The 19,092-nt window shown below is 28.8% G+C and overlaps 1 protein-coding gene across 3 annotated transcripts; it reads left to right on the top strand.

The window, feature by feature from the left end:
• Window positions 1-3,106: 3,106 nt before the first annotated feature.
• Window positions 3,107-18,041, top strand: LOC125065126 (putative sodium-dependent multivitamin transporter). Of its 3 annotated transcripts, XR_007119605.1 has the most exons (11): window positions 3,107-3,371; window positions 9,739-9,861; window positions 9,942-10,504; window positions 10,572-10,668; window positions 10,742-10,906; window positions 11,251-11,408; window positions 12,139-12,343; window positions 12,848-13,042; window positions 14,201-14,362; window positions 15,252-15,325; window positions 16,310-18,041. XR_007119605.1 is itself a non-coding variant. In XM_047672572.1 (10 exons), exons 2-10 carry the CDS (start codon window positions 9,745-9,747, stop codon window positions 16,340-16,342), a joined length of 1,695 nt encoding a protein of 564 aa, XP_047528528.1. In that variant the 5' UTR covers window positions 3,107-3,371; window positions 9,739-9,744; the 3' UTR covers window positions 16,343-18,041. The 3 variants fall into 3 exon arrangements, 2 of the variants coding, with proteins under 2 accessions (XP_047528528.1, XP_047528530.1); XM_047672572.1 differs by lacking the exon at window positions 15,252-15,325; XM_047672574.1 differs by lacking the exons at window positions 15,252-15,325; window positions 16,310-18,041 and adding an exon at window positions 14,728-14,943.
• Window positions 18,042-19,092: the final 1,051 nt, after the last annotated feature.

The raw sequence follows: 19,092 nt of genomic DNA, 5'->3' as shown, positions 1-19,092 counted from the left end.
GTTATTCTATGTTTAGAATATAGATCATTTTCGTCATTAAAAACGGTACTCAAAGTTAAAATATTTTCTTGTGAAAGTAAGGTGAGAAATTTTATTCTATATATATTTTCTGTTATCGGCAATTATTTTTCCTGGGCGTCTGTAATGCAATCCTCCTGTCGTTGTAGAATAATCTCAAACTGTCACGAGATAGTTGTGTGTGGTGTGAAACCATCGCACGGCAAACTGTGTCTAGTCACATTTAATTGCCACTATATATTTGAATCCTCAACTCATTTTTCATTTAATTAAATAATTTAAGATATTAAGTATTTGCTGTTGCCTGGAAACATAGTTACTAGTTATTTTGATATAATATACAATCTAGTAATTACAATTAGAGCTATCGACCTTATTAAATTATGAAAGTTTATAGAACAAAGCTAGGAATTTATGAGGAACCCAATCCCACATAAATAGTCGCAACTGTTTACAGTTCTAATGTTTGAACTTAGACTACCTTAGACAGGAGATATTTTGATTTTTTTTCGAGATACTATTTAAATAATATTTCCTTATTCAATGTTAAAGTACAACAATTACTTATTGTCATATCAATGTAAAATCTAACACTTCTAATTCACACACTAATTCTGTGTTTTTGTTTTTCTAGCTAATTTATATATGGTTTAGAATTTTTAATATCATCTCTACATAGTAAAAACAAATTCACTTTTCGCCATCTGTACGCTTGGATTTTTTAAATGACTCAACGGATTTTAATGCGGTTTATATCAATAAACAGAGTGATTTAAGAGGAGGGTTTATAAGTATTATAATAGATGAATATTGTCTTAAAGAAAAGTCAGGAATTTCAACTTTCCGAGCCGGAAAAAGAACAGAATACATCTTTTTATGTTTGTTTTTCAATAGAAAGTTATATATAGGCCCTTATTTTACCCATGTAAAGCCTGAACTAGGAGCTAGTGTAATATAAAACTCCATCATCGATTTATTCAGTATTCATATATTCAATGGACCTTTAATTGTACTACAGAAGACTACTTAGTATGAAGCACAGTACATGTTTTGTACATTATAATTATTTTTTATATTTAACAAAGGATGCAAAGTCAAAGGTCAAAGTCAAAAATCTTTATTCAATATAGAAGTGTTTTCACTTGCTTATTGATAGTCAAAAATCTACCACCGGTTCGGAATTTAGCACCTCGGACCTGAGAAGAACCAGCGGAAGAAACTCTGCATGATATTTTTTTTTTTTGGTATTGTTAGTATTTGGAATTTGGTAGTATTTGGAATCCTGCTGTTGAACTATTAATATTGTCTCAGGTTATTCCAACAAGGGTTACTGACTCTGTGTGGTCAGGTTACATGAGTAATAACATTACTTAAGTGTTAATTTTCTAAAAAAATATGTTAGTTATTTATATAAACTAGGAAGAGAAAAGGTTCAAAGATTGATCCTAGCGAAGCCATCATATTATTTGTGATCGCAGGAGATTTTACAGTGGCATTATTTCCTGTCGCTATTTTAATCACATTTTTGTTTCTTTGCTTGGTTTGAATAGCTATAAATGTATACACATACACATTTTGCTTAGAGTACACACTCTAAGCAAAATGTGTTTGTTTTTAAATTAAATAATATTGATTGACATAATCAGTACTTGCATGAGGACATACTATAGTTTAAATTCAAATTCAAATTTATAAAATAATATTATAATAAATATCCTACGTCTGCAGTAAACCGGTATTCCTTTCAGCCTAGATCATTTCGTTTCTAATTTTTTTCTACATCCTATGACTTCTTCGGTTGGCTTCAAGTTCACAAAGCTTCAAGGGTCTCAATTTAAGGCGTTTCTGGGGATCGGAACCTTGATTAGCGCGAGACTATTCAATTCCATTTTCTATATCTACTCTAACTATACTGTCAAGTTTCGAGACATTTATTCAGCAACTCGGTGTTTTCTTTTGGACTTTTCTTTTAAAGGCCAAGCAACGGGGGGCTTGCAGGTGGCAGTCACTTTCCATCAGGTGAGCCTCTCGTTTGCCACCTATCACATAAAAAAAAATTACATATGCTCATAAGATCTTTGCTCTTTGTGCTATAATTGTTTCTTGATATGAAAATGTACGCTTCATATGTTAATTAAATTAGCACATCTGTGATAAAGCATCACACAGCCCTAAAAATGATACGTAGGAAGAAGATTTTCAGGAACCAATTTTAAGATGAAGAGTATGTTCCAAATGGACCAATTTTTTCTTATCGTTGGAAAAACTAGTAAAATGAAACATTCCTGGTTTTCAACTAAGCAAATGATATTTTATATATAATAAGTAAATTTTCAAATATACTCAAAGAGCCGTGCAAAATCTGCGTTGGGTTATGAGCTTCGGTTCATGTAATGCATACAGTATATAACAAGATGTTCTCATTGTTTTATACCTATATTTTGAAAACCAATATATCATGGCTAATACATATATATTATTAATAGATGTATAAATGATGTACTTGATTTCAATATTTATATAGATTGTCTGAAACTAATTTTAAACTATGACTAAGTGTTGTCTGGATCTCTCAATAGATGTCACTGGTTGTTTTCTTTAATAGAGTTACTTAGAATTGAATACCAAAATAATTAATATTATATTAATTAAAACGAAATGTCAGGTTTAAGCCTATATATTTAATGTATAAATTACTATAAAATAGAATTATAAATCTTAACGACATAGAGTAAAAAATGTAGAGCTCTGTGAATACACGCTAAGCGATCAAGCGCTTATGACCTTCATTAATCATACTTAAAAAACCTCGCTTAAAATAAAAGTGTTTCATTGAACTAAACTTATATTTTTAAGGAATATATCATTGTATCGATTTTTTCCAAGAATTATTGAGAACTTAAGTTATAATTTGACATATAATTTAATGCAATGTGACATTTTCTGCAGCGCTTTAAATGCTTAAAATGTCATAAAACCTGACGTTTCTCATATGATAGTCGCGCGATCAAAAACATAACCTTAAAGTATGAACTTTAATACTTATTGTAATTAAGCGAACTTCATTCTCATTCTGGTAGGTGTTTTCGTAGGGATGAGACGTCATGTATATTTTGTATAATCATTTTATTAGATAAAACTAGTCGACGTAAATAAAAATATTTTCAGGTTTGTCATTTAACCGTGATAATATTGGAATTTTATTATAAATATATTTGTAGCGATTATGTAGTTTCGGTGTTGTTAAATTATATACCTACTTACTATGTGGTGTCGAAGAATATGACTGAAAAATAAGAATTGTGAAAAATAATCAAATTGATTCTATAGTATTTTCACCTCGAATTATACTAGTAAGTACCTATATAACTTTTAATTCATTTACTTTTCTGATATAACATTTAATATATATTTTAGTTGAATTATGTTAAGTAAATATATTTATTAAAAACTAAGAACATTCGCATATTAAAAATAAAAGAAATACAGATGTGTATATAATATTTCTTGTTCAAGTTTAAATAATAAAAATATTTTATTTTTAATAAATAGATTGAAATATTTAGTTTCTTACGGCAGGTAGGTTTGAACTCTTTTGACCTCAAAATAATGTTTAGGTATTACCAACACATCACCTGACATCGACGGATCTCATTTATGCCGTTATATTAAAAAAATATATTAATATTTTACAGATATAAAGGTAAAATATAAAATAACAATTTACTTAATTATAATAATAATTATAGGTTTTCTAAACAACATAAAATATAAATGATTACGTTGATATATATTTACGAAAATATGAATTAAGTATTTTAATTATTACGATGCGGTCAATATGTTATCACACTACAATTGTAGTCTACTATATCAATTTTGTATTAATTTATTAACAACAATCTTATATCATTAGTTAGGGTGAGCGCGTTTCAAGTATTTCGGTCACAATGTATAATTTATGTCCTTTATATATTCACTTTTGTTTACTAGAACTTGCTTACTTGCTCTTCGAAAATATTGCGAAGAAACACATGCGATAACAATATGTTCGTAGAATTGTCGGTACTCCCAATCTGGATCCAAAGAAATTGATTATTTCAATTATTTTATTTTTAGTAGAATAGTTCAGTTGAATTGCAGAGAAAGCACTTGGATTTTGATTATTCCCATTCCGCTGATCATAACACTAATAATTAATTTACTCCAATTCAGAATTTAAAATAAACGTGTCTACAAAAGCTATAACGTAAGTAAAAGTATAACTTAATATCTTTGTAATGCATTTAGAGAAAATAAACATTTTTTTTTATATTGTGGTAACGTGGTATATATATGGGTCAAACAAATAAAAATCGTTATAGAAGATTACAGATTTTAAATGTATTCTTGTTTTGTCGGTTTGTTTAGCCATTTTGACATTTTACACGACTACCCGACCGTCAAACGGTTATCAATTCGGCCCTACTTAATAAGAGTAAAAATTTACGGGATTCGTCACTTGCATATTACTTAAAATATTGCACGATTGTATTATGATTTTAATGATCCATTTTTATGTTTACCAAATATATAAATATAATATATTTATATAGGGTATATTGGACAAACACCGAATTCAAATTTTTAAAGTCAGTTTAAGTGTATTACAATAATTTTTAAAATCATTAATAATGTTACTTCGACATATAAACAGAACCGCAAAGTCTAATTTGAAATAAAAATGATATAAATAAGTACTAATTATAATGGTCTAGATGGAATTTATGCTAGGTATTATTTATGCAAATATATCAAGCTTAGAAGAATGATCATCAAATATATTTTCGATCAGCAGCTTTGCTTTACGCAATCTTTTTCCTCAACGTTGATAAGATTATGTACATTTAACTACGGTTTATAAATATATATATCCAATACATTTAAAAAAAAAGATTTGTTTACGATTGTAATCTAAACCAAGCAATATATATAAACGCCAATACAATAAGATCGCTATAATTGAATAATACGTACACACTCGTAACTACTTAATATTATTTAATAAGCATTCAGTTCATAGCAATATACAAAAATAACAATTACAAGACTTTCTGCAGTTTAAAATTGGAATTTAACTTTCACATACGACCTTTTGCACTAACAATAGAAATATAGCTCTTATTCTAAATTATTCCTAACAATTAGTTTTGAGCTGCAAAAAGTCGCGTAACTGTTATTTTTACTAATAACTTAATAATAATAGTCATATAGTAGACATTGGTCTATTGGAACATAATATATAAGATCCGATAAAATTTATGGAACACTAACGCCAAATGTGTGAGTTAGGGTCTATGATGGATGCCCTACAAAAATAAAAACGTATAAAAACGAACGTGACTTAGTATGACAATAGTTCACTAAATACACGTCTTAATTGCGTATTAATGTTTATAAAGCTGACCCAGATTTTTTTCGTGCAGACAAAACGTAGTATATCTCGTCATATGTTGCAATGTTCTTCATCCAGAGGACATTTGAGTTATTTAAAGTTTTTACAGTGTATTTTGTGCTCCTACTGAGCATATCGTTTAATAATGGATAGAGCAACATTTTTTGTATAAATCAACTCGAAATATATTTGATTTTAATTTTTCCAAATATTTATGTGGGGATTCCGAATAAATTTAATGAAAACTGTTAAAATAATTTTCATTAAATATCTTTTAGCGAGCGTTATTTATACAAAATGATTTGACATTTGTAAGGATTGTTTAATAGATAAATCCGTTACTTCTTACATTCCTTTTGTTTTTAAATACAGGTAAAATATAAACAAATGTGATGACTAGTGCATGATGATTACTGTTTTACTTTAAACTCACGATAATTTTATTCATGTTTATCCTTAAAGTTGTGTATAGTTCTAGTGGCAAAACCCGCAAGATACGTTATACATTAGTACAATTTGTAAATTTTCATTTTAATATGAATGAGATTTCAGACAATGACTTAACACTGTCTTATCACCTCACTCAGGTCTCTCCGTCTGTAATAAAAAATCACATTGCATCTCTGTCTATGCACGCATTACACGGAAATCACCACATTTGTTGTCATAATTACCTTGTGATAGTTTATAAGCTATATAAACTATAACACAAAGCAAATTATCGTAGTGGGATTTTACAATTGATTGTTATAGTAGCAATTCGTCTTTGTATATTTAAAAAAAAAACACTATGGCCGATCTTACTGGACTGACTAAATAGTCGATAATATAATTAAATATTCTTGACACTTTTACAATTTGCTTTACAGCAAAGGATTGCTGATTAGTGGTAGAATATTATACCAATGTTATCCCTTGTGATTGGCCATTATTCTCAGGGACATTACCAAAAATTGCATAGTATATATTATAGTACACGAGTGGGCGAAAATATAATTAAAAAAATAATAATAGTCCGATGCGATGGTAGTCGGACTCGTGACCTAAAGTTTTATATGCATCCCTGATTAGTATCGTAGTGTAATCCAGAATTATCTCTATACACAAACAAAGTTGCATGCAAGTAAAAGAGTCTAAAAAAGTATTTCGTAATAAGTTACTTAATTATCTTGCCCTTATTTCTTTATAGGTAGGTTTAGGTCTAGTAGAATTAACATTTACAACTGGTTATGCCAATGTGTTAAACTGACGTGATATATTTTGACGAATAAAGTGTGCAAAACATCGAGCAAAGTACGTCTTGCATTTAATAATTATTGTTAATATTTTTTTTATAGAAGGTATCTCATGTAAATTGCCATTTGACCTTTAAAAAATGCACAATATCTGATAATACTATCGCGAACATGAGATGTTGAAGATTAACGATTCATTTGATGTGATATCTGAAGTGGTTCAACATAATATATGTTGACGGTATTACTTCTTATCATCGTACTGCTTATAAGTTAAATCTTTAGTTGCTTACATCATTTTATTATCTGTTTCATGAATATTTGCTAAGAATAACTACGTCAATAGAAAACATTTAATAAATAAACGGTCTTAACCTATCATTAGTGATGTACTACGTCTTTTGTATTTTTATTTCAATATTTACAATTTAAAAAAAAATAGTTAATAACTTTTTATCAAATTAATATAAATACTATTAAATAATATTGTAACTCATAAATCTTTTAAGTAAAAGTATCACTTAAAAACACAATTCACTAAAAAAATAATACGAATAAAACATTTTATATGTTGCATTCGATGTATTGATTCAGTGGATGTCGGAGTGTGTGTCTGTATGTCTTGAAAATATTTTTAATTAAAACGATTGAGACAATTGAGTCGAGATGATATTTATTAATTGGTTTCTCTATTGCAGGAGCGTATTACAAAACTTTTATAATAGTGGTTAGAATTTAGAATATATATTTGTACAAAGGTTTGTTTCACTGATTTAGTTACATGTTATATAAACTTAATATTATATATACATATATTTCGTTCACTAATGAGTTCATTTGTTTTAGTGGTGCAAACATTTAAAGCAACGAACAGTTACACTTAAAAAAATCATAGGCTAACAATAAGTAAGAGATTACTTGTTATTGTTATATTTTTAGAGAAGTTTTGCGCTTGTACAATTTACAACTTTATTTCACGCTTGATATACTTTGTTTATGGAAACGTTATGTGTGACTGAAGTTTTAATAGATTTTTAATGAATAGCACTTTTTAATTTTAGGGACAGTGTAATTTTAATAAAGATTATGTCGTTTCTAAGAACAAAATATTTATTTATTGTATTTTAGTCAACCTAATTATAAATTATTCATCTTACTGACCGCGTTCTGGTACAATTATAGTTTTAAGTCATAATATATATATATATATTTTAAATGAACAGCCTATCTATCCATATAATAATATTATGCGTTGTTAAAAATTACTGCAAAACATATAAAAAAATATTAATATTTATAAATCTTCTGGTCTAAATGCTATTATGCAATTTAGGCAAAATTTTATGAAATTTATGTAAAAAAAAAATTATATGAAAAAAAAATTGTATCAAAGATGAATGCATTATGAAAAGTAACTAATTATTTTCAAATATTTTTTAAGCTAATTTAAAATATATACAAATGAGTCGTCATGGCCTAGTGTTTAAAAAAAAACTATATCTAAATCGATTTGTAGTCTTAGCGTCTCTGGAAAACAAACAAAGCTTGTTTATTAGTATTCTTGTAATATCAGTCAAATTAATTTTTAATGTGATCTATTGAATTATAATTATTTAACATACTTCCATTTATAACTTTATATCAATACTTGTGTGAAGTGATTTATAAACGAATAATTTTAAAATGCAATAGTCTCGAAACTGTTTACTAATACAGCGGTGACCACACCGGTATTATCGAAATGGTACAATCAGGTTTATTGATACATGTTTGAAACGTTTATAATGTGAAGACAGAGCGTCCTTTATGTTTGCTTAAATATCTCTTTCAAAGCAAATAAATATTAGATTCATAAGACTTTGATATACATATAATAACACGTACCTATGTATTGATGGACATAGTAATGAATGTACGATCGCGCAAAACCTTCCCAGAAAAGCAAACCTGTTCGGCAATACATTGGAACTTAGAAGACGGTGCATGTTATTTATTTTAAATTTTCAAACAGTATGAAATGACCTTTTTATTACGAAGTAATAGTTTTTATTAATAAGTAATTACAAAGGTCATTATGGTCATTTAATACGTATTAAAATATGTTATTATATAATACGTATTTATGTATATAATTTGACAAAATATTGAATATCATCATGACTACTGCTAGATTTCAGTGGTTCGTTATAATTACATCTTAGGTATATCTAATATAATATAAAAAAAAAAACAATTCTAAATAAAAGAAAATGGTATTTCTCCGAAAACTCTTAAAAGTAAAATATTTCCGATCCTAATATCATTTATAAAAAATTAATTACAAATCAAAATATTATAGAACTCATTATTCAATACTACTGAGTATAAGAAATAAGTTGAGTTAACTTCAAAGAATAAATTATGTGACTCCGCAAACCTCATTATAACCGTCAGTATATTTAATATTCTGTAATAATATTTCGGAAGTAATATACTATTTTTATTGAATAAGTAGGTGGACGGGCTAATGAACCACCTGATGGTAAGTGATCACCACCACCCGTAGACGTTGACGCTGTTTGAAATAATAACATTACTTGCAACACACAAATGCGCCATCAAGCTTGGGAGCTAGACGTTATATCCCTTGTTCCTGTATCCTGGCTCATTCACCCTTCAAACCGGAACAGAACAATACTGAGTATTGCTCTTTGGCACTAGAATATCGGATCTACTTAGACGGGTTTGCACAAAATCCTACCACTACGTAAATTTCTTAAAAAAAAATACATTAGTATTCAAATTAATAAAACCATTCAATCATCGAACCAAAATATTTGAAATCAATTAAAATTAATATTTGAATGACTAGCTTCGATAAATGTAAGTCTAATGTTAATAATAAATAACATCCACAAACAACAATCTGCGTATCTTATAGGAAGTTAGAAGATGTTTATATTTTATTTGTTAGTTAAATAAGAAAAACAAATATTATTATCAATAAAATGTAACGTAACGTAACGCAGTTGTAGTATAATAAAAAAATCATATCAGAACAAATGATTTCAGGTAACCATGGTGCAGACAATATTCGGAGTATGGGACTACGTCATCATGACGGCTACCATGGTAGCTTCTGTTGCTATTGGTTTGTATTTCCGATTCAGTGGCGGAAAACAAAAAACCAATGACGTAAGTTTTTTGCTTTAATCTTATTTATAGTATAATATTATTAATGAACTTCCGGCAATATCGTTTATTTTCCTTTCCAGGAATACCTCTTAGCAGATCGCAACATGTCGATATTCCCAGTAGCTGTATCACTTATGGCTTCGTTCATGTCTGCTATTACATTATTAGGAGTGTCTGCTGAAAATTACTACTACGGCATGCAATTCGTCGTCATTAACTTCTCATACGGCATTGCTACTCCTATAGCTTCTAAATTATATTTACCAGTATTTTTTGGACTTCAGAAAACTAGTACTTACGAATATTTAGAGTTACGTTTCGGTCCACAAATAAGAATGCTGGCGTCGTTAACTTATACTCTACAAATGATTTTGTATAATGGGATAGTTCTATATGCGCCCGCAATTGTCTTGGAATCAGTGACGGGACTTGATAGATTGGTATCTATTCTAGTAGTGGGATTAGCGTGTACATTTTATTCAACGCTAGGTGGAATGAAGGCTGTGCTATTCACTGATTTACTACAATCGTTTCTAATGTTTGGTGCAGTGTTCAGTGTTGTCATATTTGCATCAATACAACTTGGTGGATTTGAACAAATTTTCATTAAATCTTACGAAGGTGGCAGATTGGACTTCTCAAAGTAAGTAGCCGTAGTTGGTAAAATCTGTGGTAATTGAATTACAAATTATTAATAAGTTTTCGTTTAGTTTCAGCGTAGACCCAACAGAAAGACATACATGGTTCTCTTTGATTATTGGTGGCTGCATTACATACCTTTCATTGTATGCTGTCAACCACACTCAGGTGACATATATCTCATGGTTATTCTTTGATAAACCTTAAATCAGAAACAATAATTGTGTTATATTTAATATAGGTTCAACGTCTCCTCACAGTCAGCTCATTGCAACGATCACAGCAGTGTCTATGGTGGAGTTGGCCTGTTCTTTCTGTGCTCAGTATTATTACGTGTATCAGTGGATTGAGCATTTATGCTGTATATAAAGACTGTGATCCACTTACCAGCAAAAACATTGGATCAGTAAGTATAAAATTCAATTAATAGTTTTTTCTATGAGTGATATAAGTATAATGTTCTCCATGAATATTGCAATAGTGTAGGTAAAGTGTGCCGTTGTGAAAATTTTATGTATATGTATAATAAATAAATATAATATGCCTTTTTATCTTCTACGAAGACATTATATAATCCTGCATTACGACAAACTTAGAGTGCATATTTTAAAGATAAAACTACAGTCAACAAAAATGTCTCTCTGTAATTCTTTTTTTGTAGAATAAATTGTCGTAATCTAAATTGTTAATGTCTATATATTGTGTAAACTTTTACTATTTGTTAATTTATATTCTACCTATTGTTTGCAGATTGATCAGCTTATGCCATATTATGTGGTAGACGCGATGAAGTCTGTACCAGGACTGGCTGGTTTGTTCGTGGCGGGAATATTCAGTGCGTCACTGTCCACTATATCCGCGGCCTGTAATGCACTAGCGGCGGTTACACTTACAGATTATGTAAGCAGGTAAAGTATATTATTTATTTTGTCTTAATTTGCGATCAAAAGTCTGGCAACATTTACGTTTATTTTTTTTTTGTTTTAAATCAATTTAAATTGTAAGGAAAAGATTTGATAAATTGTTTCGAAAGCAATATGTTTATCAAATGTTGGATATTTATGCGACGAGGAAAAAAAATGCCTAGAATGTAGTATCGTAAACATCGAATCAGTCATACAATGGTAATACATAATCTATATTAAAATATTTAAGATGTATAAATATCTTAAAATAAATAAGACTCTTCAAGTATAGACATATCATTAAATTGTTATCATTGGATTAAATGCAATTATAAACTGTTCGCCCATAAATTAAGAAATAAATAAATAAAGCTTATAGATAGTTATTTATTTATTCTCCTTTCCAAAATATCTTTTTTTGTTTTAATGTTGCATGATGTTTGATCATATTTAATATAGAAATAATATAATTAGAGTTGCAGAAAAATAAAAATACTTGATTTATTATGTGGTATTAGTTTTGTTAAAAAATATTTATAATTCTGAAATTAGCCATTACAATATAATAATATAGAAAAAAATATGCTTATTTAATAATTATTTATGAGTTTTACAATAACTATTTTTAATTTTTATTTGTATATAATTTAGGCCATAACATTAATAAATCTTAAGTAAATATATTTATAAATTAAGTTTTACTATATTATATCAAATAATATTATTGTTTAAGGTGGTTCAAAGTGAATCCTTCGTATATACCCTGGCTAACTAAGTTAGCGGCGTGTGGTTTCGGACTCGTATTCCTTGCGCTGGCGTTCGTGGCCGAGCACTTAGGCGGGGTCTTGCAAGCTGCTCTAACGATATTCGGAGCCGTTGGTGGCCCTCTACTTGGTATATTCACTTTGGGAATGTTTACTACATATGCGAATGAACGGGTGAGTTGCGATTTTATTTATATTCTCATTCTGTGTCATTGTATTTGTATAATATTTTGACATAGGGAATAATTAATTAAAAAAAAAAAATCGGTTATAATTATATCGCGAGGAGCGACAGTATTAAAATAGTAAGGTGGTTGTATTTTTAGAGGACCTATTTACTGATTTAAATATTAGAAAAAAATAAATACAGTCGAACTGTACCCTTTTTCATTTTAAACAACAGAATCGTAATTTGCGAAATGGAAGATTTAATGTATGCTCGCGATATTAAGTTGTTTTTTTTTTTTTTGAGAAAATCTCAAGAACTGTTCTATCCACCCGATGGTAAACCTACGACTACGGTACAGTAAAAAATATAAGCTACTCCTTTTAGACCATTATTACGCTACCAACCACGCACCTTAGTTGGACATAGCTTGGCTCAAAAACTTACAGCGTGTATGTAGATTAATTATGATTACAGATGCTTTATTGCAAATATATTTTTGTTTTTTTAAGGGTGTATCAGTTGCTCTTCTCAGCGGAATGGCAATGACTCTTTGGATAAGTTTCGGAGGTCCTCGTCCGTCCCCGGTTAAGTTGCCAGTCAGTGTAGAAGGCTGCCTTTTCAATGTTACAGTACCTGATCCAGTTTCATCTCAACCGAGCGATTATTTCTACTTATACAGGATATCTTATATGTGGACAAGTCCGGTACGTGAAGCGTATAGGTTTTTACTTTTTATTTAATTAACAACGCAATAAGCATTTCTCAACTGATTAAAAAAAGTTTACCAGGTGCCATAAAATATGAATATCATAGGTATCAAAACATTAAAATGGATTTTATTTCTAAGGCGATAAAATTTTCTAGAAGATTAATAATAATTTTCGAAATGCCGTTTCGAACTCTTAGAAAAGTTAATTAAAAAAATCCTTGATAAATTTTGTGGTAAAAAAATTATATTTCTATGAAACACAAATCTTGAACCTTTTACCTTGACCTCGTAATAAAAATATTAGTTATTGTTTGTTAATTTTAATATATGTATATATACTGAACTTTAAATATTCTATCAGTAGGTAAGTTAGTCTCTTCCAACAATATAGCAGTTTGCCGGATATATACATGTCTCAGATTTGTTTTCGAAACAAGCCGCTTTACTCGTGGTGTTTTCTTTCGCATTGATTTCAATTGGCGTATCCTCATTTTATGTTGTCACTAATTCACCACTTATACTTGTACTCTTAGCTGCGCCCGCGACTTCCTGCGCGTTTGAATTTAACAAAAAAGTTTTTTTTTTACTCCAACTAGTACTTTGTAGTTAATCCTTATTACATCAGCTTTCAGCTATCTACCTTTGAAATCGGTCCAGTCATTCCAGAGATTAGCCCAGACAGACACACAGACAAAAATTGAAACATGTTTTTTTGGTATATGTACCGTATATAATATATATATATATATATAAATACATATGCATTTAATTAAAAGAAGCTATTTTAATAAATTGAGTAAAATTTTAAACGCGTTGCTCAACTAAGAAATTCGTTTCGAAATAAGTGATAGCCATAAGTGTGGATATATTCTAATGTCATGGGACATTAAAATATACATCTTGGTCCTTAAATTACTATCTATTAAAAATAAAAGGTTTCATAAGGCTTCATATCTGCTTCTTTGAGCACCTAGTATGAGGCAGTCCATAGGGTTTATTTTAATTAGACACGCTATAGGCAATAGCGGCAGGCTTTTATAACATTATTTAGCATATCCATCAGTCTCAAGCATATTTTAAGCTAGATGCTTAAACAACTAGACTTGTAAAATTATAAGACTTATAGATTAGACATTAATTTTAAAAATTTCAGATCGGGTTTGTTTGGGTGTTAGTTGTGGGATCAATTGTATCCCTTGCTTGGAAACAGCAGCAGCCGTGGCAGAAGGCGGGTCGCGATCACCCCGACCCCGCGCTCTTCACTCCCCCCCTCGCACGCAGACTGAGGGCGACGAACGAAAAGTCCAGTGCGCAGGTGCGATAAAAACTCATTTGTATATCGCTTCATTTTGCTTTTAGTTTGCATGTTTATTTGTAAATTTTGGGTATATAATCGAATTATAAACTATCTTCTATATAACTGATTATACATTAGTAAGGGTTTGTAGCGTGTTCTTTATTTTAATGGGATGCTATTTGTACAGTTTAATACATTATAGATTGAACCAAGTTTTTTTTAAATTAATTTAGTATTGTATAATTTTCTACGATATAACAGAGATATCTCGGTTGAGAAATAATGTATTAACATTATATCGGTATATTTTTTTCTGTCAATGTTTTCACTTTTTAATACGGGAAGTTTAATCTTGTAATGTCTATAGCCAATTCCAACCACAGGAGGAGTAAGGACAATTAAATAACCTTGACATTGGATTGACACATCATTGGAGAGATCTCGAATAATTTATGGTATTAGGGATTCGTGAAAAATGCCGTTTTGAATGTCGGCTGTTAACAGCTGTTAGGTAACGGAATTTTGGAAGTAAAATTAGAATGGATATAAGTAGTTGTATGGAAGAGTATTATAAATAAAAAAAAATTAATCAAGACATTTTTGTAGTTCAAATATATTTAGGAATATTATATATTATAAGTTATTAGCAATTAAATCAATGAATATTTAAATTTAAGCTTTGCTTACTCCCTCTATTGTAATAGGCTGTAAGTAGTTTTGTTCAACATAACAGCGTTGTTACCTATATTCGAATATATTAATTTGAAAATATTAATTAAATCGCGATTAAAATTAGTTTCGATTTTCTTATTTATATTATTCATTGGATCTGTATTTCCTTTTTTTTTCTGCGCTTCCATCATGCTTATCATAAGTAGTTTTAGTTCATTAGACAGTTTTTTTCTAGATGGACACCATCATTCCACACTGAATGCACACGCTTCTTTATGGATTTTTTTATGCTTGACAAAATTTTATAAGGTTGGTACTTTTTCTTTCTATAAGGTCATTTCCAGATATCCTATTATTAAAATAATTACAATATTAATTGAGTATCTGAAAAAATTAAAAAGATTCTTATCCAAATATACTATTTTGTTAATAATAATAAAATATTAGTCAACGTATACATAATAATAATGGGATATCTGGGAACTTATTTACTTTTTTAAATTTTAAAGTCTGTGTTATTTTATGTTTTCATATAGAATATTGCAATATAATTGGACAATAACTAATATCACACGTATACATAAAATATGGGGGTATTTTTTCCAACAAATTAATCAAAATTTACTTCGTCTGCCGTTTATTATTCTATCCAAATAATCAAATAAATCACTGCATGTATCTTGGTACTCGGTTATGTTGCACAACCGTTATAATATTTAAAGGGAATATTGTGATAGAGTTTAATTTTTGTTTGTATTAAATCCTTTTTTTGCTATCAGTCTAAATATCAGTAAAAAGCCAAAGCCAAAGAAGTAAAGATAAATGACAAACTCGACCTTGAATTGACATGATATGATTGGTTGAGATCTTAATAATCTATGGTGGTTACCACAGATTATGTAGATTTAGATAGTTGAGTATGTGTAGAGCATCCTTAAGTCTAGTGCATCTCTACATATATAATTTTTGAAAACGGTTGTAAACAAAAACATTTAGATTTATAACAATGTTTAAATATACATACTTTCGTCACATATTAATTACATTTTACATATTTATAATATTATCATATAAACTATAACGTAACGCGTTGTCTCTTCTCTTTCTCGTGCATAGCACTGAATGCAAGGCATTTTGTAAGCAAGAGTGTCACTCTTACTAATGCACGCCAATAATTATTTATCGCTGTGGGCTCGCATTCGTGAATGAATAGATCTATACTTTGTTTTTATTTAACTTGATGTAAAGTATCTTGCAATAAATAAAAACTCATATATAATTATTACATTTCAGTGCGAATTGCTGAAACAAGATTTACAACATTAATGTTCCTGATTATATTATTAAATTTAATTTATATGAATGTATATCGTTATTGCATGGAATATGACGATCGAAATATTCGAAGAAACTACTACTGCAATCTTATTTAAAATTCTATGATTTATTTAATTATGTTTATGTATTAATGATTTACTAGTATCTATGTTATGTAGAATCCAGTGGATCATTAATTGTTACTTGTATATGTTTTAAGATAACTTTCAATTATTCAGATAATATAAAACCTCTTCGGCGGTCTACAAAATTACGGACTAAAATATATGGTAATAAATTAGGTATTCATATGATCATTCATGTCATCAATTGACTAATATGAAATGACGTAAGCAATTTTGTAATAAAGCTATCACTTTGGTCGAAATTTGTTTCTAAAGTTCGAGTACAAATAATTTATTGTAAGGGCTATTTTAATGAACGAAAGTATAATTTATGCATTTTTAATATATAATATTGTCAATAACTATTGCTTGATTACAAATAAAACTTAACACAACATAATATGAGTATTTTGTCATCCAATGTAAACGACGGCATTTGTTAATTTTTATGCAATATAGGTCTATGAAATTTTGTAGTGTGTTTTGTAAAAGGAATTTGATGATTTTCTTTATAATAATCAAAATGCTAATAGAAAATTATATCAGTACAACGATGCTTAAAAAGGAATTAAAGAACAAAACATATTTTCGAAATAAACTGAACGTTTACGTTTGATTTACGTTTGCGTTGATGTTGCGAACTCTTATACCAAAATAAGGTATGGTAAGTTTATCTAAAGCATTCAATATTATTTTATTTAAAAATAAAGAACTTAATTATGTTATGTTTAATTATGAAACAGCATTCCTTAAATATACATTTAAATATATCATTTGAAACCAAATACAGAAAATTTTCAATAAAATACTTGTACATATAGAACACGGACGATTTTTGTATAATACACTAGTGTAGAACCAGCATGAAATAAGATCCCATCCTTCGTTAGGAAGCCCAGCCGTGTGACATTTATAATATAAAAAAATATGTTTGAAGAATTTACCAAATGTAATTTAGAAATAAAAAAAGACATTTATATAGATTACATGTATAAGCTATACGATAAATATCGATATGCTTATGGTGACAAAAACACTAATTACACATTATGACAACATAAGTACTTAGGATACTTATGAGTCCGACTGTACTGTTCTAAAGGCGGCTCTTGACTGAGCTTTGGGTTTTCACTTAGCGATATCGCTTTGTTTCATGCGACGCCATTATCTGTGTGACGTTCTTCACAATCATTGAGATACTCACCTCCACTACTATAAACGGCACGAATTTGAATTTGAAATATATTCATAGTGTCATTCGTTCCCGAATGTGGCTGCGTGCCCTATTCAGTTGGAAAATTGTTTTTAAATATGTTAAAGCCATAATAGATTATTATATTTGTATAAAAATAGGTATTGTAAAAGTTATATTTTTATTTTATTAACTTGTGATAGCACAATCTCTTCCAAAAATGCCTTAAAAAATGTATAGGGTTAAAGTAAATTCCAATTTAGGATAGTAAAAAATAAATACTTATTTTATGTACGAATGAATAATAATTATACTGCCAGATACTTTCAAGTATTTTATATTTATGAGAAGAGTACTTATATGGATAATACTTAATTTGGTTACAATAATCTTACTTGAAGTAGATAATTTGAAATAATATTATAATTATTTAAATTAAATATTAACCTTCATTACACTATTGTGTAACACAGGAAAACAAACATAGTTTTTTTTTTCAACACAAGAGATGTTGAAGAGACAACTATTTATATTTTTATTAACGTATTTTTTTTGTTTTTTTTACGTTATTTACAAATGACCTACGTTTTATCTTGTATCCAACTGACAGGTGTAAGTTTAATATAAAGCATAAATTTTGACTTATAAAAAAGCTGGAGTAGAAATGAAAGAGGTGGCTATTCGTGATAACAACGAGTAAGAGCGAGATGCTTATAATTCGGATTTATTAAAAATTTATGTTAGTGTTAATGTAGTTGACTAGTATTTCGCTGTTTATGTACGTGTTATGGAAAATTATTTGTTGAGCATTTTAACACCAATAAAGTATTACATTTATTACTGTAATAAATACTTGTTTAGTGTGAGTTACTACATTCATAAGAATGGACAATAAACTTAGAAATATTATATAATTATACAATTGTGTTGGCTGTGTACTATGAAGCTTTGTTTTAGTATATCTTGTGTATTATATTCATTGGTTGCGTTTGACATTGTTATACAATGTGATGTTTAAATGAGGCATTTTACTTAGCGTGTTTGAGCAGTAACAACACTCGGTTTGGCCAAATATACCAACATGTCAAGCAAACATGGGATGAACCTTATCATTTACCAGCAATACCAAATTGTAATTCTAATAATTGAAGACATGAATGGTCAAATATTTATTTCATTGGGTTATTTTATTGTGGAAACATGCATATCCTATTTATAAGTAACTGCCATTATTTTGCATATTCGTGCAAATGAGGCAAATATAATCAAATAGTTTCGCAACATGTTGTCGTGTTCGGAACGTAGATTTTTTTATATCTAGATAAATACTCTATATTTACTATAAAATAACTAAAACAAACGAACCAAACTTTATTATTTTGGTGTGCGTTACAGCCAAGCTTGACACTAGTCAAACATCATACTGCTTTACTAGTGTGCGT

Source organism: Vanessa atalanta, chromosome 7 (assembly GCF_905147765.1).
Source record: "Vanessa atalanta chromosome 7, ilVanAtal1.2, whole genome shotgun sequence".
NCBI classification, from domain to species: domain Eukaryota; kingdom Metazoa; phylum Arthropoda; class Insecta; order Lepidoptera; family Nymphalidae; genus Vanessa; species Vanessa atalanta.
Note: the sequence above shows the minus strand (reverse complement) of the source record. Positions and strands in the feature narration are given on the sequence as shown.

Excerpts from the sequence above, each read along its gene's own strand:
- LOC125065126 (XM_047672572.1), top strand. The coding sequence starts at position 9,745 with ATGGTGCAGACAATATTCGGAGTATGGGACTACGTCATCATGACGGCT. Across the intron at positions 10,669-10,741 it reads ATGCTGTCAACCACACTCAG|GTTCAACGTCTCCTCACAGT; the intron begins GTGACATATATC and ends TATTTAATATAG. Across the intron at positions 14,363-16,309 it reads ACGAAAAGTCCAGTGCGCAG|TGCGAATTGCTGAAACAAGA; the intron begins GTGCGATAAAAA and ends ATTACATTTCAG.